At 46.7% G+C, this 21,999-nt stretch overlaps 1 protein-coding gene across 2 annotated transcripts in view; it reads left to right on the top strand.

Annotated features, from left to right (window-relative positions):
- Mvd (mevalonate diphosphate decarboxylase) overlaps positions 1–21,999 on the top strand; it is a 58,585-nt gene that overhangs the window by 12,637 nt on the left and 23,949 nt on the right. The window contains exons 1-5 of one of the 2 annotated variants that reach the window (XM_068394905.1): positions 14,288–14,427; positions 14,599–14,686; positions 15,359–15,497; positions 16,964–17,010; positions 17,376–17,513. In XM_068394905.1, coding sequence (XP_068251006.1) covers positions 14,635–14,686; positions 15,359–15,497; positions 16,964–17,010; positions 17,376–17,513 — 376 coding nt within the window. In that variant the 5' untranslated portion in view covers positions 14,288–14,427; positions 14,599–14,634. Of the gene's footprint in view, positions 1–14,287; positions 14,428–14,598; positions 14,687–15,358; positions 15,498–16,963; positions 17,011–17,375; positions 17,514–21,999 lie in introns of those variants that run through there. The other variant, XM_068394904.1, reaches the window with a different exon arrangement.

A 21,999-nucleotide genomic window follows, 5' to 3' on the forward strand; every position in this document is an offset into this window, starting at 1 on the left:
TACCAGTTTTAGGTATTGTACTGTCTTTTTACTTGTTCACAGCACCTCAAGTATTCACGTGAGGGTTCACCTAAGTCTCAACCTGGGCCCATCCCAACGCCACCCATCTTCTTTATCTAGACGATTAGTTGATTCTCGCAGACTCGGCGGAGAGCTTTCTCTGACACCGAGACAGACTTCTTGCCTTTTGTCACATATTGGGGATTGTGATAAATTTTGAAAAGTCTATTCTCCAACCTGCACAGAAACTGGTATACCTCTGTATGCAAAAAAATTTTCCGTCCTAAGGCAGATTAAGGAGACTCAAGGAAGTGGCAAGCACACCTGTGGCTGCGCCTGTTGGTCCACCTGCAGTACCCAATGGCCATCTTCGCATTCGGTCTCTCCAGTAGCAACTGAAAGCCTCTTGGTCTCAGCATACTACGGACCTTTGGGTGCCAGTATGGTCAGAGCAAAAGAGTGACTTGAGTTGATGGGTAGCAGAACTGTATCCCAGGTCAAGTTTTCCAGCCAGTTGGAATTTGGACTTCCACTCACCTGAGAGTGTTTCTCCATACTAAAGAGCAAAGGGTTTATATTCGACTAGGAACAAATGACAAATTTGGAAGTAATTTGTATTTGTTCCGACACAATATACTCACCGAGAACTACTTTCCTTAGGAGTCACTTGGTGACCTCTCAATCTCGACCAAGATTTTCCCGCCGTTATCCCCCTATCCCGGTCCATATAGTTTCTACCCCCGCCGCCAGGATATGCCCTGAGGGCAGGATCAGGGCAGGTCACTGCCTCTCCGGGTCAGCATCGCCATTAAGTTCTTGGTCGTGAGATGTGAAACATCTCACTCTCTCGCTCTCTCGATCCTTTGGCGCGTTTGTGATTCCACATGTTTCCAGTGTGGGGACTTGTGTTTTTTCTGCGTAGTGCGTTATTCGCAAGTGTTTCAGTACGTCCCCCTTGCGTATATCCCAGTGTGCTTGTAACTTGATAGTGTTGGCCCTTCGTGTGCGAACGATGGAGCATGTGCGTCGTTGCCCTGGTCCTAGAGCCGGAAAGTCGTGTGGGGCTTTCCTCTCTAAGCCAGAAGTGGACCCTCATTCCCTTTGTTCCACGTGCAGGGGTAAAGTTTGCTCCTCCTCGGACACGTGTCCGGAGTGCGTAAGTTGGGACGGCATACAGTGGGTACGGTACAGTACCAAGAAGAAGAAGTCGTCTAAGCGTTCCCCCAAGAAAGTGAGTGGCGTGTCTTCTTTACCGTTGGTCAGTGATCGGTCCGACGAAGCCTCGGCTTCTCCGTCTCCTTCGCAGAGGAGTGGGCACCAAGCCCCCAGTGTTATAGTTAGCCATAGCGTTCTTCCCGGTGAACCCAGTGTGAGGGAAGAACCAAGGGCTGGCCCCTCTGGAGAGAACGGAAGGTCCGGTAGTGCTTCGGGTGAATCGGGCCACGTGGCAGGGGATCACGCGTCCTCGGAAGACCCCGTATGGGGCAGTGTTGTTATATCGGAGTCCCCACCGCCCTCGTGGGCCGGTGTGTCGGGTTCTCCCCCGCCAGAGGACAACCACGCTAGAGTTCGCCGCCCGAGTAGCGATGCTTTCGGGTGGAAGTTGCCGAAAACTCCGGGGAGGTCACCGCTAAGGATGGACGTGTCCCTGGGCCCCTGGCCTCCTAGCAGGGATGGAGTAGACTCAGTGCCCTCGATCTCCACAGCAGTTCCCGAAGACTTCCTCCAACATCCTGTCTCGGACGCCCGACGGCGAAGAGCTTCCCCCGCGCATCACGCGAGCAGCCGTTACGCGAGGAACGTGGCGCCCTCAGACTCTTCAGAGGTGGATTCATCCTCCGGGGGAGAACTCAGGGAGAAACGACACCGGAAGAGAGAGCGGGCCGAAAGCGATCGTTCCCGCTCCAGGTCAAGGTCGCGACACAGCAGGAAGCGCCCCCGCTCTCACTCCCGTAAGTATAGGAGGGATGCCTCTCCCGGCGGCGAATGGGTCTACGTCCCTTCAGGAGAGTCCAGAAGGCTCCACTCTCCAGACTCTCGGTCCAGTGAACGAGCTTCTAGGCTGTCGCTCCCTACGCACAGCCTGGAACCGCTCGACCTGCCACGCAGGAAGGACCTCGCTCTTAAGCATAAGTCCTCGAGGCCTCCGGTTCACCCCGCCCAGCGGGGGGAAACGCGCTTCCGAGAAGGCAGCCTGACCGAACCAGCCCAGCTGGTGCGGTCATCGAGCAGGAAGGACCGGTTCCCGTTGTCAGGTCATCCCACCGGGACCGTGTCCTCCGCTTCAAGAGCCTTGGGGCAGCCGAGGGTCCTCCCTGAGCCGGTGGCACCCGCCTTATGGCGAGATCCACCCTCGTACGGAGCGCCCTACGGTTACGGGTCGACCTCCCTGGAACCAAGAGGAGAACGCCCTGTCTACCGTCCAAGCAACCCGGCTCCCCCACGCCAGGCCGAGGCCTCGGCCGACGGAGGCGAGGCTTCCCCGTCGGAGGACTCCGCTTACAGAAGGGTGGTAGGTCTCATCAGGAGGCTCCATGGGATCGCAGAACCCTCGGCGCCTAAGGTGAATTCCTGGAGGTCGAGCCTCCTGAGATTCACTCACCACGACGCCCTGCCGTAAGCCCTCCCTGGCCCTTCCTCTCGCCCCAGACCTAGTACTGGGACAAGAGTACATAGATAACTTGGTGGCCAGCAGTGCGGAGGCCCCCAAGTCCCAGAGTGCCTCCAAACTACTCCAAGGTCTCAAGTCACAGGGCAAGGTGTATATTCCTGAGGGACGGCGCCCAGGTCCCTGTAGGGTGGACCCAGCCTTGGACATCCTGGGACAAGGCGGCTCGGACGAAAGGGCCTCTTCAGCCCCTGTTTCCTTCTCACCCACGGAAGCTGCCATGATGGAGGAGATGTCAAGGGACCTGGTGAACGTCTCCTCATGGCTGGACTGGTGGGCCTCCACGTTGGTGAACGTACGAGCCTCCACAGACCCCGAAGATCCTGAGCAACAGAGTCTCCTGACGGACCTTCTCACCTCCGGGGGGAAAGCCCTCAAGTTTCTGGCTTACCAAGCACTCTCCTTGACGGCCAACTGGGTGCTTAGAAAACGGGACACAGTGCTCTCTAAGTTGTCAAGGAAAATCCCGGACAGGGAGGCCCGAGTGGTGCGTAGCCTACCCCTAGGGGGTGAGTCGCTGTTCCCTCTGAAGGATCTAGAAGTGCTAATGGAGAAGGTGTCCAAGAGGAGAGAGACCAACGTCCCCAGACAAACATCTTCCAGAAGGCCGCCATACAGGAGATCAGTCTCGGATAGTGCCGTGACTCCTCAGGCCGCCCCCAGCTCTTCGAGGAGGGACGCCCCTTCCTCCTCCTGGACAACAACTCCGCAGCCCTTCCGCAGGGGAGCACCAGCTTCTGCCAGCTCCTTCAGGTCGGGTTACTCCTCCTCGAAGAGAGGCAGATCAGGCCGCCCCTCTAGGAGAAGGTAGAGGGAGAGGCCCTCTACTCCCGCCCAAGCCTCGGGTTGGGGGATGCCTCAGACCTCATTGGCAAGCATGGAAAACACAAGGGGCGGATGCTTGGATGGTGTCCGTCCTGAAAGAAGGCTAAAGGCTCCCCTTCATAGCGGATCCACCCCCTCTTATTCCAGCCACCCAGACAGAATGGTTGGCGCCCAGGGACCCGTTGAAAAGGGCCACCCTTCAAAAAGAAGTTTCCTCCATGTTAGAGAAGGGAGCCATGGAAGAAGTCCTTCTCCCAGGGCCAGGCTTCTACAGCCGCCTGTTCCTTGTGGAGAAAGCAACGGGGGGGTGGAGACCAGTGATAGACCTGTCGGCCCTCAACAAGTTCGTCAAGAAGACGAGCTTCAAGATGGACACCCCGAATCCGTCCTGATGTCCTTGAGGGAGAAGGATTACATGATGACGGTCGACCTCAAGGACGCGTATTTCCAGATCCCTGTCCACCCGTCGAGTCGGAAGTTCCTCCGGGTGAAATGGGGCTCCCAGATCCTGCAGTTCAGGACCCTTTGCTTCGGCCTGTTGGCGGCCCCTCAAGTGTTCACGAGGGTCTTCGCGACGGTCTCAGTATGGGCTCACGAACGGGGTATCCGTCTCATCAGATACCTGGACGACTGGTTGCTCCTTTCCAGCTCAAAGGCCCTCTTGGAAGAGCAAGGGAGGGACCTCCTCCAGTTCTGCAGGAATCTGGGAATCATTATCAACCTGGAAAAATCGAACCTAACTCCATCCAACAGAACGGGGTACTTGGGTATGACGTTGGACACCGTGCAGGGGAAGGCCTTCCCCTCGGAAGACAGGATACGGAACCTCAATCAAATCATTCAGCCGTTCCTGTCGGAGCATTCCAGGAGGGCGAAAGACTGGCAGAGACTAATAGGTCACCTGGTCTCATTAGAGAAACTGGTTCCCCAAGGGAAGATGCGGCTCAGACCCGTGCAATGGAACCTCAAGGGCCTATGGTCCCAGACAGGTGCTCAGAAGGCGTTGATTCCGGTCCTTCCGGACACGAGAGCAGCCTTAGAATGGTGGCGCTGCCAGTCGAACTCCCTCAAGGGGATGCCCCTCGGGTCCTGTCCCCCCGAGTTCCTCCTGTTCACAGACGCCTCCAGCCTAGGGTGGGGAGCCCACCTTCGGGAGGAGACAGCAAGCGGTACCTGGTCGGAGACCGAAAGACATATCCACATCAACATCCTGGAGCTAAAAGCAGTACAGAAGGCATGTCTGCACTTTGCAAGTCGGTTGAGGGGAAACACCGTGGCCTTAATGTGCGACAATGCCACGGTGGTAGCCTACATAAAGAAGCAAGGCGGCATGAGATCGAAAGAACTGTGCGACCTCACCATAAACATCCTGCATTGGGCGGACGAGCAACAGGTGGTACTGCTAGCAAGATTCATCCCCGGGAAAAGAAACGTGCTAGCCGACGGCCTCAGCAGAATGGGTCAGATAGTAGGGACGGAGTGGTCCCTACACCCAGAAGTAGCCAGACTCATCGTTCAAAGCTGGGGCTCCCCGGTGATGGACCTCTTCGCAACAAAGCTCAACGCCAAGCTACCGGTCTATTGCTCCCCGGTGCCAGACCAAAGAGCAGCCCTAGAAGACGCCTTCCAGCACAAGTGGGACAACCTGGACGTATATGCCTTTCCCCCCTTCACGCTGTTAAGGCAGGTGCTCAACAGAGTAAGAGCCTCCCAAAACCTAAGGATGACTTTGGTAGCGCCCTGGTGGCCGTAGAGGGAGTGGTTCGCGGATCTAAAAGACCTGGCAAGCCAACCGCCTTGGCCTCTGCCCCCCAGGCCAGATCTGCTGCGTCAACCTCACTTCCTCAAGTTCCACGACAACCCTCTCTCTCTTCGCCTTCACGCCTGGAGACTATCGAGCGGCTCCTGAAGAAAGAGGGGTACTCCTCCTCCACAGCTAAGAGGATGTCCCTATACCTAAGAAAATCCTCTACCGTGGTATACCAGGCGAAGTGGGCCGCCTTTACGAAGTGGTGCTCGGAAAAACACATAAGACCTCTTAAAGCTTCGGTCCCTGACATAGCGGACTTTCTTGTGTACCTTAGGGATAAAATAGGGATGTCAATCCCAGCTATTAAAGGAGTACGGGCAGCCTTAGGCCAAGTCTTTCTCCTAAAAGGCATCGACCTGGGGACCTCGAGACACATAGCGATGCTGATTAGAAGTTTCCAGCAGTCCTGCCCTCCTCAAGCCAGGAGAGTGCCCAGATGGGACCTGGCCAAGGTCCTGAAAATGCTAAGTCGTCCTCCCTTTGAACCCCTCAAAGATATCGGAGACAAAGACCTCACCCTCAAGACCGTCTTCTTGCTAGCCTTGGCTTCAGCTAAGAGGGTAGGTGAGATCCATGGTCTGTCTTACGACGTTGCACACTCCAAAGGGTGGCGGGAGGTATCCTTCAAGTTCGTACCCTCCTTTGTAGCGAAGACTCAGAACCCAGCAGTCTGGGACCCGAAGTTTGAAGGTTTCTCAATTCCGGCCATTCCCAAGACAGGCAATACGGAAGACCTGAAGTTATGCCCAGTAAGGACGCTCAGGAAGTACCTGGAAAGGACGGCCCATCTCCGACCAGGTGCCAAGAACCTCTTCGTCTCCACAGGTGTTAATAAGAAGCAAGTCTCCAAGAACACTATTTCCTTCTGGCTGAGACAAGTCATCGCTAGAACTTATGAAGAGGACAAGATGGCAGTGCCAGGCACTCCCCGCCCCCATGACATCAGGGGCCTGAGCACTTCCTTGGCCTTTGAGGGAAACATGGCGGTGGGACAGATCCTACAGGCTGGCACTTGGTCGCACCAGTCGACCTTCACTGCCCACTATCTCAAGGACTATTCAAGAAAGTCTTTGGATGGATTCTCCATTGGGACAGTCATCGCCGCCCTCCAATCTGTGTAGCGGTAGGCTAGAAGACGTCCCCAACGGAGAATAGACTCGTCCCTACTTCATCAGGAGAAAATTCAGTAGAGAAGATGTTAAGAGGTGAGTCTTAAATAATAAGCGTAAGGTTCCGCAGTTACCCTCTATCTGCTCTCTGATAGGCCCCGCATTCCTTAGCCCTCCAGGCACTATGTGCCGGACCAAGTGGCAGAATGGCTCTCCCGCCTCCTAAGGTATAAGTCTCCTAAGGAAAGTAGTTCTCGGTGAGTTTATTGTTTCGGAACAAATAAAAAATTTGAAACAATTTTTATTTTTCAATATTTAACTTAGCCGGTGATTATAATAGCTGCAACTCTGTTGCTCGACAGAAAACTCTAAGGTAAAATTCGCCAGCGATCGCTACACAGGTTGCGGGTGTGCCCAACAGCGCCATCTGTCGTCCAGATACCCAGTACTCAATGTAAACAAAGAACTCAATTTTCTCTCTGTCGTGCTCCCGACAAGACGTGCTTATTCGCTTTTGCTAAACTGGATTTGTTTTCACAACTAATTGGTGAAGTACACTATTCTAGTTTTGAGCTTTCGCTATGCAGGTGTTTTATCTTCATCTTAAATCTTGAACTCGTTTTGGATAGATTTAATTATGGTGACAAAGAGAGTATGGACTTTCTTTCACTTTTAAATGGCCGACCCTTCCCTTAGCGGAAGTGTGTTTAAGCTTTTAGTAATTATATCACGTTATAGATTTTCCTCTATATATTTTATATCTCTCCGCCTTTATTAGGCCTCTTCGATTAACTTTCCATTTATTATAAACATATAAAAATAATTTTAATGTTTTGTTTATATAGACCTTTCCTGAGAGTAGGCGGTCCTAACTTGGAAACCGAAGTTAATCAACGTTGAGCCCTTTATATCGTAATTAGCTTTTAAAGAGCTAAGGATTTAAAACTTTTTAAATGTAATATTTTATGAAAGAATTTCTTTGATAGTTTTCGTACTGTTTTCAAAGATGAACTAACGTTTAGTTTATTTATGCTACGCAGTTGTTGACGTTCAGGACGTTCAACATGCGCTCTATCGTTACGATAGAGAGAGAGTGTATCACGGTTTCACTTTGCAGTAAGAGTAAATCGATTCTGACGTTTTGTTCATTCTTTCTTAGCTTAAATGTTTTAAATTCTATTTTAAAGGAACTTTTTATTTGAAAAACCTTTCAGTTTTTTCCTTTAGTCAAATAACATGTTTTTTTTGACGAAATATAATTGGGCTCTTCTCTTAGGTGCGATATCAAGAGAGAAAGAGAGAGAGAGATAGAGACGGAGGGAGAGAGAGGAGAGAAAACGTTCCGTTCAAGCGGGTAACGTTGTTCTCGTGTTACTCTCGTCCCTAGTCGCTGTACGGGGAGGAAGGATAAAACGTTTTAGTTTTTTATTCTCGTCCCCAGGCTATGTGCGGTGAGAGATTGAAAACGTAGTTATATGAACTAGTGTTTAGTCTCTTTCCCAGCCACTGATTTTTTTATCTTTAAATATGTTTTCTGTTTTTTGCTGGTATTAATGAGCTTGCATTATACGACTGATTTCGCAATTACTACCTTTTAATGAAGGGTAGAATTGCGTGTTTCAGGTAGAAATCAGTAAAAATTTCAGTGAAATAAGTGCAAAACAGAAAATCGAAGTGATAAAGTGATATGCGCAAAGTGTTACAGTGTTGCGTCCGAGGGTTCGTCTGTTCGTGCCTGTCGTTCACCTAGTCCGGGACCTCTTACATGCTCCCAAGCCCAGGGGAGAAGTAATGTCAAACGACTTATGGGTTCGAGAGGCCTTGACCAACGAACAGATGTTTTCCCTCTATGGTATCGGGTGTATCTTACCAAGATCTCCCCTACCATAAGACGAGAGAGACGTTGTTTCTCCTCGTCATCCGAAGGCTTTTCGCATAAGAAACCTGTCACAAGGTTTCGAAGCCCTTAAGCGAAAGTCAGTCCTTTCAGGACAGGTCCAGCATCCTGGTTACAACCATTAGGACAGCTCTGACCCTATGCAGTCATCGGATAACTGCTCGCCGCCTAACAAAAGCGTAACACAGACTCCGAGAGTCTTTTTTTGTAGGCAAAGTGTTGCGGTCACAGACGTTACCCTCGTCTCTTACCACAACCATTTCCGTTGATCCTTAATGGGTTGTATGGCAAGACATGCAGTATATGCTTGCCTCCCTTATGGAAGACTATTCTGCCGATTAGTCCGTTGAGTCTAGCCGTTTATCTCATCGATATCCTGGCTTTCAGCCAACCTAACGTTCCTTTGTGCTTACTGTTGACGTTGGCGTAGCTTAGTCACGTCAGTCAGGTTGTTTAGAACCACACTCGATGCGGTCTTGTGTGGTTTTTCAGCCGCATTTGGACGTTAGGCCACTTGCTGAGGCTCCTGTTGACGTTCAAGACGTTCACTAACAATCGGAGTTAACTTGTTTTGACGCTGTGCGTCAACCTCCGCATTCTAGAGTTGTTTTGACTGCTCAGTCTAGGCAGTCAAAGCAGTCTTGAGTGGACGCTGTGCGTCCTCACGCACCTGTTGTGGTTGACAGTTCAGTTGTTGACAGTTCACAGACTGTCAAGCAGTTACATGACGTTGCGTTCTGGTCCGCTACTAATGCACCAGTGAGTGTGGACTCTGCTTGTAAAGCATTGCCACCACGGTAGGTCTCTCCCTTGCTTGAGACTCAGCTTTTATCGGACAAGGTTCCTGTAGATGAGGAAGTTGCTGTTCCCCCTCCTACTGATATTCCCTTGAGGACTCTGTCAGATGGAGAGGAGCCTAAAGCTGCTTAGCCTCCTATGGACTTTAATTAAATCATGATGATTTTTTTAAGGATCTTTGTCCGGATCTTTTTGTAACTGCTGCTCCTCGTTCGCCTAAACGTCAGAGCTTACACTAGGCCTAGCTACTTCGAAGCCGTTGTTTTTAAGCTAGTGCTCTCTCGCTCTCCTAGAGAGCTTTACGTTGGCTAGGCGACTGGTTTTTCACCAGGAGTTTGGGGGATACAGCCTTTGCTTTCCCTTCTTTTAAACTGGTTTATAGAGCGAGAGTCTGATATGACACGAGAGAAGTTCTCGGCTTGGGAGTTCATGCCTCTGCCCAGATAGACTTCTCAATTCTCGTAGACTCTCCCTGGCGCCTAGCCAGGAGACGCTCCAAGTTGTTTACAGGTCAACTTCACAGCTGTTTTCGAACCTTTGAAGTTTTGCTGTACAATTATGTCACGCACAACAAGGCTTTCAGGGATGGTAAACGGTACCGCCTCAGTCGCTAACCCCGTCTGTTGCCACACCTGCTCCCGTAGACCCTAAATGGGCTTTGCTGCGAGACATGCAGTCCAAGCTTGCGTCCTTGATAGAGGACTTTAATGCGGAGAAGGTTGCTACCGAACCTTCTGGCCAACAACCTTCCAACCGGTCGGTTGTGCGCCCTGTTGACGCTGAGGTAACCTACTCGCATCTGCCAGTTGAGGTGGTTCCTCCACCGATGCAACCCAGTGTGGGTTGCCAGCCGCACGTTGACGTTAAGCGACGCTCGGAGGTGGTTGTTGACGTTCAAGACGTTCAACAACCAGCAGAGGTGACTTGTTTTGACGCAGTGCGTCAACCTCAGCAACCCGGTAGGGTGTTGACTGCACAACCCAGACGGTCTAGACAGTCTCGGGTTGACGCTGTGCTTCCTCGCGCACCCATGGTTGTTGACAGTTCACAGACTGTGCAGCAGTTCCATGATATTGCGTCCGGCTCCGTCACGCATCCACCAGTGCGACCGGACTCAGCGAGCCAGACGTTGCCCACTCCGTTGACGTTTCCTCATCAGTTTTCGGATGAGGAACCCTCTGATGAGGACGTTGCTGAACAACAAGACGATCAGCCCCCAGAATAGATCAAGCCCTGCTATCCATCCAGAAGATGCTGAAGAAGGAACGCTGCTCAGTCAGGCTGTGGATGAGTCTGGTAGGGACGCTGTCATCCGTGGAACAATTTGTGTCACTAGGAAGACTACACCTCCGTCCTCTTCAATACCATCTAGCTTTTCACTGGAAAAAGGACAAGACGCTAGAAGCGGTCTCGATCCCGGTTTCCGAAAAGATAAAGTCTTGTCTGACTTGGTGGAAGGACAATATCAACCTAAGAGAGGGTCTTCCCCTGGCTGTTCAGACTCCCAACCACGTTCTCTTCTCGGACGCATCGGACGTGGGCTGGGGCGCGACACTAGACGGTCGGGAATGCTCAGGACTGTGGAACTCGAGTCAGAGGAGCATGCATATCAACTGCAAGGAGCTGTTGGCAGTACATCTGGCCTTGAAAAGCTTCAAGTCTCTCCTTCGAGGCAAAGTGGTGGAAGTTAACTCGGACATCACCACGGCCTTGGCGTACATCTCCAAACAAGGAGGTACCCACTCACTGACGTTGTACGAGATCACAAGGGACCTGCTCATCTGGTCAAAAGGTCAAGACATCTCCCTAGTAACGAGGTTCATCCAAGGCGACTTGAACGTCATAGCAGATTGTCTCAGTCGGAAAGGGCAAGTAATTCCAACCGAATGGACCCTCCACAAGGATGTGTGCAAGAGACTTTGGGCCACTTGGGGTAAAACCATCCATAGATCTCTTTGCAACCTCGCTGACCAAGAGGCTTCCAATCTATTGCTCTCCAGTCCCGGACCCAGCAGCAATACATATAGATGCTTTCCTCCTAGATTGGTCACATCTGGATCTCTACGCATTCCCACCGTTCAAGATTGTCAACAAGGTACTGCAGAAGTTCGCCTCTCACGAAGGGACAAGGTTGACGTTAGTTGCTTCCCTCTGGCCCGCGAGAGAATGGTTCACCGAGATACTTCGATGGTTAGAAGACGTTCCCAGTAGTCTTCCTCTAAGGGTAGACCTTCTACGTCAGCCACACGTAAAGAAGGTACTCCAAAGCCTCCACGCTCTTCGTCTGACTGCCTTCAGACTATCGAAAGACTCTCGGGAGCTAGAGGCTTTTCGAAGGAAACAGCCAGTGCGATTGCTAGAGCAAGGAGAGCGTCTTCCATTAGAGTCTACCAATCGAAGTGGGAAGTCTTCCGAGACTGGTGCAAGTCAGTTTCTGTATCCTCGACCAGTACCTCTGTAGCTCAAATAGCTGTTTTTCTTTTATACCTGAGAAAAGGACGATCCCTTTCAGCTCCCACTATCAAGGGCTACAGAAGCATGTTGGCATCGGTCTTCCGGCATAGAGGCTTAGATCTTTCCAAACATAAAGATCTGCAAGACCTCCTTAAGTCTTTTGAGACCACCAAGGAGCGTCGTTTGGCTACCCCTGGATGGAATTTAGACGTGGTACTAAGATTCTTCATATCAGACAGGTTGGAGCCGTTACAATCAGCCTCCCTGAAAGATCTCACTCTTAAGACTCTTTTCCTGGTATGCTTAGCCTCGGCTAAAAGAGTCAGCGAGATTCATGCCTTCAGCAAGAACATAGGATTTTCGTCAGAAAAAGCCACTTGTTCGCTACAACTTGGTTTTCTAGCCAAAAATGAGCTGCCTTCTCGGCCTTGGCCTAAATCTTTCGATATTCCCAGCTTATCGGAGATCGTAGGCAATGAACTAGAAAGAGTCTTATGCCCTGTTAGAGCTCTTAAGTTCTATTTAAAGCGTACTAAACCTTTACAAGGCCAATCTGAAGCTTTATGGTGTTCAGTTAAGAAACCATCCTTGCCTTTGTCAAAGAATGCTTGGTCAGACTTTATCAGATTGTTAATACGAGAAGCTCATTCACATCTGAGTGAGGAAGACCGAACTTTGCTTAAGGTGAAGACGCACGAAGTTAGAGCTGTAACAACTTCCGTGGCCTTTAAGCAAAATATATCTCTGCAAAGTATAATGGACGCAACCTATTGGAGAAGCAAGTCAGTGTTCGCGTCATTTTACTTGAAAGATGTCCAGTCTCTTTACAAGAACTGCTACACACTGGGACCATTCGTAGCAGCGAGTGCAGTAGTGGGTGAGGGCTCAACCACTACAATTCCCTAATTCCATAACCTTTTTAATCTTTCTCTTGAAATGTTTTTATTGTTGTTTTTGGGTTGTCCGGAAGGCTAAGAAGCCTTTCGCATCCTGGTTGATTTGGCGGGTGGTCAAAGTCATTTCTTGAGAAGCGCCTAGATTAGGGGTTTTGATGAGGTCCTGTTGTATGGGTTGCAACCCTTGATACTTCAGATCCTAGGGGTCGATCAGCATCCTAAGAGGATCGCGAGGCTCCGTAAGGAAGACGTACTTAAAAAGGCAGAGTAATTGTTCAAGTCGACTTCCTTACCAGGTACCTATTTATTTTGTTTTTGTTATTTTGATAACTTCTAAAATGAAATAAAAATTCTTAGCTCATAATAATGTAAACATATTTTGCTGGTCTCTACCCACCCCCCTGGGTGTAAATCAGCTATTATAATCACCGGCTAAGTTAAATATTGAAAAATGTTATTTTTATAATAAAATAAATTTTTGAATATACTTACCCGGTGATTATAAATTAAAGGACCCTCCCTTCCTCCCCAATAGAGACGCAGTGGGACGAGGAGAAAATTGAGTTCTTTGTTTACATTGAGTACTGGGTATCTGGACGACAGATGGCGCTGTTGGGCACACCCGCAACCTGTGTAGCGATCGCTGGCGAATTTTACCTTAGAGTTTTCTGTCGAGCAACAGAGTTGCAGCTATTATAATCACCGGGTAAGTATATTCAAAAATTTATTTTATTATAAAAATAACATTTTTCCTAACATACTCACCGAGAACTACTTTCCGGGTAATGGCCCTCCCGTCCGTCCCCGAGTGCCATCCTTCCATTGCCGAGTTGGGCTAAACGTCGAACTTAATGGCGATGCTGACCCGGAGAGGCAGTGACCTGCCCTGATCCTGCCCTCAGGGCATATCCTGGCGGCGGGGGTAGAAACTATATGGACCGGGATAGGGGGATAACGGCGGGAAAATCTTGGTTGAGATTGAGAGGTCACCAAGTGACTCCTAAGGAAAGTAGTTCTCGGTGAGTATGTTAGGAAAAATAAAAATTGTTTAAAATTTTTGATTTTTCTTAACTATACAAATCTGAACTCTTTACTTATACTTGTCCTGGCATCACTTTTCCCCCCCAAGAAGTTTTGCCTGCAATCAAAAGTGATATAATCACTGGGTGAATGTGTGAGTGGAGCTGCTAGTCAGACCCCAGCTAACATTAGAGGGTTGTTGACACCTTACATAAAAGTTTATTGCAAGATTCCAGCTATGCTGGAAATGTATATCAATAGTAAATACAAATTATTTTTGAATTTGTCATTTATAGCCTATCATATGTTGGATTCCTTCAGAAATGAGTAAAGTCTGAATTTTGTTTTGTTTATCCAAATATGACATTACCTATCCAATTCTCTTCCAAGATATGACAGAACTATCCGTCCTTTATTGACCGACTTATTCGTGAAAAATTCTTAGCCAATGCCCCCTCCCTGTGTTTTATATCGTGATCTTGCTAATTGGCTAAGAATGGGACTTTACTTCATGCAACCCTTAATTATTAACTGAAGCTAATGTCACTTTATCCCACCCCATTCCAAATCCATCTAATTCAAAGAAAAAGCACGCAAACGAAAACATCGTATAATGGCAGACGTTACAAAATGAAAAACAATAAAATACCTGTACAAAGAAATTTGATAAATAAGCTAAATCGGCATATTGAGAAAATGGGAGAATAAGGAACACGGCGTAAAAGGAATAATAGCAAAACTTTCCAATTTCGGGTAGTTGCCGACTTGGAGAGGAAACTATACCATTTTAACAAAACTTAATCCTCCAAAATCAGGTAAAATACCGATCTCGACAGGCAGGACTAAAATTAATGAAAACGCGTTCCGATTCCCCGTAAAAACTCAACAAACCAAGAATTCTCGCAAGAAAGGCTACCGACCGAAGCTGCTACGAGTTGTTTCTATTATCTGTAGTTTAACGGATGAACAAATCGTATTTCTGTATTGTCAACATAAGAATGTGAAAAAGAAATATTGCTTTGTTAGACAAGTGTCTTTGTCTAGTTTTTTATTTCCCAATTGTTGCTGTGGCTGGTGTGATTGTTCTATTTATATGTGATAATTATATCAATGTATTTCAGGTGGTGCTGTGATAGTAACTTAACTAGAACTTCAACATGAGGTCTGTAACCTGCACTGCTCCTGTTAATATTGCTGTTATAAAATATTGTAAGTATATTTTGTTTATTATCTATCTTATGAATTTATTATATGCTTCATTAAAAACTATTATATAACAAATCAATGAACTTTACATAATTTTATTTTATTTGATTGAAAAACAAGCTGTTAGAATACCAAAACGTACCGGTACGTCCTTGCAAAAAAATGCTATAAAAAATATTTTTTTCATATTTTTGATAATTTTTTTTAGAAATTTCAGGCATTTTCCAAGAGAATGAGACCAACCTGATCTCTCTATGACAAAAATTAAGGCTTTTAGAGTAATTTAAAAAAAATATACTGCAAAATGTGCTGGGAAAAAAATAACCCCCTGGGGGTTAAGGGTTGGAAATTTCCAAATAGCCGGGGGGTAAAAGGGTTAACAGTTCAATTATAAAGGCTAAAATTCTATAGGATTTCTTGTTTACATGATTGATAGGTTAATCCAGTATAGACCAAACAGTTTAGTTTTTAAATAATGTATTTAAAAGGAACTGTACTGCACTGCATACATATTCATAAAAAAACACTCCCAATACGGTATACCAAATTATAGACTACATTCATAAATGTGAGTCATATACTTGGAATTTATGTAAAACTGGCAAATCATTCTGATTTTCCATTGCTTTAAATCCAAATCGGGAATTTCACTGAAGTTACTCGTGTGTGTTTCAGGGGGGAAACGTGACGAGAAACTCATCTTGCCTCTAAATGACTCCATTAGCTTCACGCTTAGCCAAGATCAGATGTGTGCCACCACAGCAGTATCCATATCGCCGACTTTTACCGAGGACAAATTCTGGCTGAATGGGAAGTAAGTGTTGTTCGATTTGGACTGGTTTCTTACAAGTTTGATGCCAATATATCTTTAAGAGGCTGATTAGAAATATTGTTTATTGATATTTTTCTTTTTGTAGAGCGGTTTTAAGTTTTGAAGAAGGGAGAACAGGTGCATGTGAGGTATTGCTTATCGCAGCATTGACACTTTTTTTTATGGTACAGTATTATTGGTTAAACTTCTCTCATTATTATTATTGGTGTTATAATCATTAAAAGCCAATCTGCAACCCTATAGGGAAAAGCAGAGTGCCACAAGACCAATGGTTCCGATAGAAAAGTGACCAAGTATGTAAAATCTTAGAAGTGAAGAATACAGTAAGTCATAAGAGAAATACAAGTAACAAAACAAAATTGTTCACAGTGATAAGAAAGATAGAAAAATATAGTAAAGACAAATAACAAATGAACCATGAAACTACTGTATAGGCTTTTTTTTATAGGCTTATGGTAATTTGCTTACCAGAGAATCATTTGTAACAAGATTGAGTTTCAACTCTTCAATTTAAAGGTTGAAAGGCTGCTCAGGAATGGCAAAGGCAAGGAACAGTTACATTGCCCTATCGAGCAGGACAGTGCACTAGAGACTGACCATATATACATGTGATCAGCGCCCAAGTTCCCCCTCCACCCAAGCTAGGACCAAGGAGGGCCAGGCAATGGTTGCTGATGACTCAGCGGGTACACATGTAAGCTCTCTCAAAGCCCCCATCCTTAGCTCACAAGGATGGTGAGGTTATAGTGACCAAAGAAACTAATGAGTTTGAGCGGGACTGGAACCCCAGTTGGGCGTTCACCAGTCAGGGACGTTACTACATCGGCCACCACAACTCTAAGGCTTGGGTCTGGTGGAAAGTTTGTAAGACCATACAAACTAGATTGTCATTTGGCAATTGTTACCTCCGCCAACGAAGTTGGAAGGAGGTTATGTTTTTGCTCCTGTTTGTGTTTGTTTCTAAGTGAATAGTTTCCTGGCCACAAATTTAATGGTAGAGTAATGAAACTTGCAGGCATTAACTGTTATGTAAAAAACTGGAAATGATTAAATTTTGGAAGGTCAAGGTCACAGTCAAGCAAAATATCCAAGTCACATATGCAGCCGTAAGTTTAGACATCGTTGTCACAGACTTCAAACTTGGTTCATATTTTAGTGTATGAAAATCCATGCCAATTAATACATGTTATGGTCAAAGATCAAGGTCAAGGTCAAGGTCGAGCCAAAGGTTGAGAAATAAGCTGCCGCAACGGAGGTCTACACTCTTCGAAGTGCCCCTCTAGTTTCTTCATGTTTGTAGTAATGCTTGCAAAATTGTATAGAATATATTATTATTTGATGGTTATTCACTATTAAAATCAGGTATACAAGGTATTTGAAATAATTTCTAAAGACTGATTAGTGTATGAAAGTTCCTGTTATTCATTTTGGCTTCTTTTGTATTCCAGGGAAGAGTCTTTGGAAAATCCAAGAGTACAAAACTGCTTAAAGGAAGGTGAGTGGATACTAACACTTAATATTTCTAGTGCCTCTGCATTTCCTTTAGAGTCATCACTTAAGGAAAGAACATGCAGTTATATAATAGCACAATTTTCTCTCTCTCTCTCTTTCTCTCTCTCTCTCTCTCTCTCTCTCTCTCTCTCTCTCTCTCTCTCTCTCTCTCTTTTGATTTTTTCTTTTCATATTAAAAAATTCTAATGTTCATCTTATGTATTGGATGATCTTTTACTATTAAATATTTTTACTTTGAATTCTATTTAATATCTTAAATACTGACAAGATGTTTTTTTTTTTTTTTTTTTTTTTGGCCATTGTCACATTTGTTTATAAGTTTTTCCATTGCTTTCTTCATAATTCCAGTGAGACGTAGGGCTTCCAAGCGAAAGTTTGAAGGATCTGATGAAGATTTTCTGAGCTGGCACGTCCACATCTGCTCTGCAAATAACTTCCCTACAGCTGCTGGTTTGGCCTCATCAGCTGCTGGCTATGCTTGTTTGGGTAAATTACCTGATTGCAATTGTTTAGTTATTAACCCTTTTACCCCCAAGCTATTTGGAACTTTCCAACCCTTAACCCCCAGGCATTTTTTTTTTCAAGCACATTTTGCAGTATATTTTTTTAAATTGCTCTAACAGCCTTAATTTTCATCATAGAGAGGTCAGGTTGGTCTCATTTTCTTGGAAAATGCCTGAAATTTCTCAAAAAATTATCAAAATTATGCATAAAAAAATGTAAATAGCAGTTTTTTCAATATTAAACTTACCCGATAATCATGTAGCTGTCAACTCCGTTGCCCGACAGAATTCTACGGAAGGGATACGCCAGCGATCGCTATACAAGAGGGGGGTGTACTCACAAGCGCCACCTGTGGCCAGGTACTGCAGTACTTCTTGTTGACACCACTTCAATTTTTCCTCTGTCGTGCTTCCGGCAAGACGTTCATGGATACGCTTATAATTTTGGAGTCTTGTTCACGGTTTTTGGTGAAGTATTGCTCTAAGATTTCAGACATGTATGCCTACACAAACATTATGATAATGGAGGTTATTCGTATTACTTAAATAAAAAAATATATATGTATTCCTTGCAATATATTTTTAACAAATCGCAAATATGGCAAAATATCTTCAAAACAAAAATGAATCATGAGTTATGAATGTAATGTGAATATTATGTTGATATTAAAACCCCATGCAAGCATGCATGAAGTAATGCAGTGTTGCCAACAGGGCGAGTTTCCCTGTCCTGAGGTGAAGTAGATTATAGATCGTATATTTAGTGCAGCTTAATTCTACGATTATCATGCCTGCTATCAAATTCATCAACAAAACAGTCTAAATCAATTCCCTCGGCACGTGCACTTTCAATGGACAGTAATGCGATATTACTCAATCTAGCACTGGTCATGGAATTTCTGAGAAATGTTACACGCCATGCAACATGCTCTGCTTCTCTTACAGCATGCTCTACATACAGCATGCTCTGCATACAGCATGCTCTACATACAGCATGCTCTGCATACCTTACCGCATGCTTCTCAGTCACACATCTTTGGTTGTTGCCAACTCACTAGACTGTCAAGCAGTTTCATAACGTTGCCTTCTAGTCTGCTGCTTTTGCACCAGTGAAACCCTCACTGAGAGAACTTAGCTTTTCTCGGATATGGTCCCTGTAGATGAGAAAGTGCTTTTCTCCCTCCTTCTGATATTCCCTTGAGGACTCTGTCATTTGGAGAGGAGCCTTTTGCTGCGTAGCCTCCTATGGACTTTTATTTAAGCATAACATGCTTCCAGGGAAGGTAATGGTTCCACTTCAGTCGCTAACCCCGTCTGTTACCACACCTGCTCCCATAGACCTTGAGCTGTGTTGCAAGACATGCAGTCCAAGCTTAGTCCTTGTTAGAGGATTTTTTGTTTACGGAGTCAGTGTGTCACTGGGAAGACGTTCAACAACCAGCAGAAGTGACTTGTTGTGACGCAGTGCGGCAACCTCAGCAACCCGATAAGGAGTTGTCTATACGACCCAGACAGTCTAGACAGCTTCGGGTTGTTACTGTACTTCCTCGCTTCCCCATGGTTGACAGTTCACAGACTGTGCAGCAGTACCATGATCTTGTGTCCGGCTCCGTCAGACGACTGGCTTTTAAGAGCTCCCACAAGTCGTCGCTGTCTGGAGATTCTCAGATGGACTATGGATCTGACCAAGGAACTGGGCCTCCTGGTCAATTTTGAGGAGTCTCAGCTCGTCCCATCCCAGACCATTGTCTACCTGGGTATGGATCTTCAGAGTCGAGCTTTTCGGGCTTTTCCGTCGGCCCCAAGGATCTTCCAAGCCCTAGAATGCATCCAGAGCATGCTGAGAAGGAACCGATGCTCAGTCAGGTAGTGGATGAGTCTAACAGGGACACTTTCATCGCTGGCCCTGTTCATCGTGTTAGGGAGACTCCACCTCCCCCCCCTTCAGTATCATCTAGCTGCTCACTGGATAAAGGACATGACGCTAGAGACGGTCTCAGTTCTTGTTTCCGAAGAGAGGAGGTCTTCTCTCGCGTGGTGTAAGAACAGCTTTCTTCTCAAGGAAGTCTACTTTTGGCTGTTCAGAAACCCGACCGCCGTCTCCTCTCGGACGCATCAGACACGGGCTGGGGTGCGACTTTGGACGGACAGGAATGCTCGGGAACATGGAATCAGGAGCAAAGGACACTTCACATCAATTGCAAGGAGTTGTTGGCGGTTCTTCTGGCCTTGATAAACTTCAAGTCCCTCCAGCTTAACAAGGTGGTGGAGGTGGACTCTGACAACACCACAGCCCTGGCTTACATCTTCAAGCAGGGAGGGACTCTTTCGTGGAAGTTGTTCTAGATCGCAAGGGACCTCCTCATCTGGTCAAAAGATCGAAAGCTCACGCTGGTAACGAGGTTCATTCAGGGCGGTATGAATGTCATGGCAGATCGCCTCAGCCGGAAGGGTCAGGTCATCCCCACAGAGTGGACCCTTCACAAGAGTGTTTGCAGCAGACTTTGGGCCCTGTGGGGTCAGCCAACCTTAGATCTGTTCGCTACCTCGATAACCTAGAGACTCCTGTTGTATTGTTCTCCGATTCCAGACCCAGCAGCAGTTCACGTGGATGCTTTTCTGCTGGATTGGTCCCATCTCGACCTGTATGCATTCCCGCCGTTCAAGATTGTCAACAGGGTACTTCAGAAGTTCTCCTCTCGCAAAGGGACACGGCTGACGTGGATTGGCTCCGCTCTGGCCCGCGAGAGAATGGTTCATAGAGGTACTGCAATGGCTGGTCGACATTCCCAGGACTCTTCCTCTAGGAGTGAACCTTCTACGTCAACCTCACGTAAAGAAGGTACACCCAAACCTCCACGCTCTTCGTCTGACTGCCTTCAGACTTTCGAAAGACTCTCAAGAGCTAGGGGCTTTTCGAAGGAGGCAGCCAGAGCGTTTGCCAGAGCAAGGAGAACATCCACTCTCAGAATCTATCAGTCTCAAGGGGAAGTCTTCCGTAGCTGGTACAAGACCAATGCAGTTTCCTCAACCAGTACCACTGTAACCCAGATTGCTGACTTCCTGTTACATCTAAGGAAAGTAAGATCCCTTTCAGCTCCTACGATCAAGGGTTACAGAAGTATGTTGGCAGCGGTTTTCCGCCACAGAGGCTTGGATCTTTCCACCAACAAAGATCTACAGGACCTCCCTAGGTCTTTTGAGACCTCAAAGGAACGTCGGTTGTCCACTCCAGGCTGGAATCTAGACGTGGTCCTAAGGTTCCTTATGTCATCAAGATTTGAACCTCTCCAATCAGCCTCTTTTAAGGACCTCACATTAAAAACTCTTTTCCTCGTGTGCTTGACAACAGCTAAAAGAGTAAGTGAGATCCACGCCTTCAGCAGGATCATTGTTTTCACATCTGAAACGGCTACATGTTCCTTGCAGCTCGGTTTTTGCTAAACGAGCTTCCTTCACGTCCTTGGCCTAAGTCGTTCGAGATCCCAAGCCTGTCCAACTTGGTGGGGAATGAACTGGAGAGAGTACTTTGCCCAGTTAGAGCTCTTAGGTACTATCTAAAAAGGTCTTAACCTTTACGAGGACAATCAGAAGCCTTATGGTGTGCTATCAAGAAACCTTCTTTCCCAAGTTCTAAGAACTCAGTTTCTTACTATTCAGGCTTCTGATTAGGGAAGCACATTCTCATCTGAAGGAAGAAGACCTTGCTTTGCTGAAGGTAAGGACACATGAAGTGGGAGCTGTGGCTACTTCAGTGGCCTTCAAACAGAACCATTCTCTGCAGAGTGTTATGGATGCAACCTATTGGAGAAGCAAGTCAGTGTTCGCATCATTCTATCTCAAAGATGTCCAGTCTCTTTACGAGTACTGCTACACCCTGGGACCATTCGTAGCAACGAATGCAGTAGTAGGCGAGGGCTCAGCCACTACATTCCCATAATCCCATAACCTTTTAACCTTTCTCTTGAATACTTTTTATGGGTTGTACGGTCGGCTAAGAAGCTTTCCACATCCTTGTTGATTTGGCGGGTGGTCAATTCTTTCTTGAGAAGCGCCGAGGTTAAAGGTTGTGATGAGGTCCTTTAGTATGGGTTGCAGCCCTTGATACTTCAGCACCTTAGAGTTGTTCAGCCTCCTAAGAGGAACGCTGCGCTCAGTAAGGAAGACGAACTTATTTAAGGCAGAGTAATGGCTCAAGTCGACTTCCTTACCAGGTACTTGTAATTTCATTGTTATTTTGAATAACTGATAATATGAAATACGGGATACTTAGCTTCTTGATATACATGTACACTGGTTTTCACCCACCTCCCTGGGTGTGAATCAGCTACATGATTATCGGGTAAGTTTAATATTGAAAAATGTTATTTTCATTAGTAAAATAAATTTTTGAATATACTTACCCGATAATCATGATTTAATTGACCCACCCTTCCTCCCCATAGAACCAGTGGACCGAGGAAAAATTG

The sequence above is a fragment of the Palaemon carinicauda genome, chromosome 20 (assembly GCF_036898095.1).
Source record: "Palaemon carinicauda isolate YSFRI2023 chromosome 20, ASM3689809v2, whole genome shotgun sequence".
In the NCBI taxonomy this organism is placed as follows: domain Eukaryota; kingdom Metazoa; phylum Arthropoda; class Malacostraca; order Decapoda; family Palaemonidae; genus Palaemon; species Palaemon carinicauda.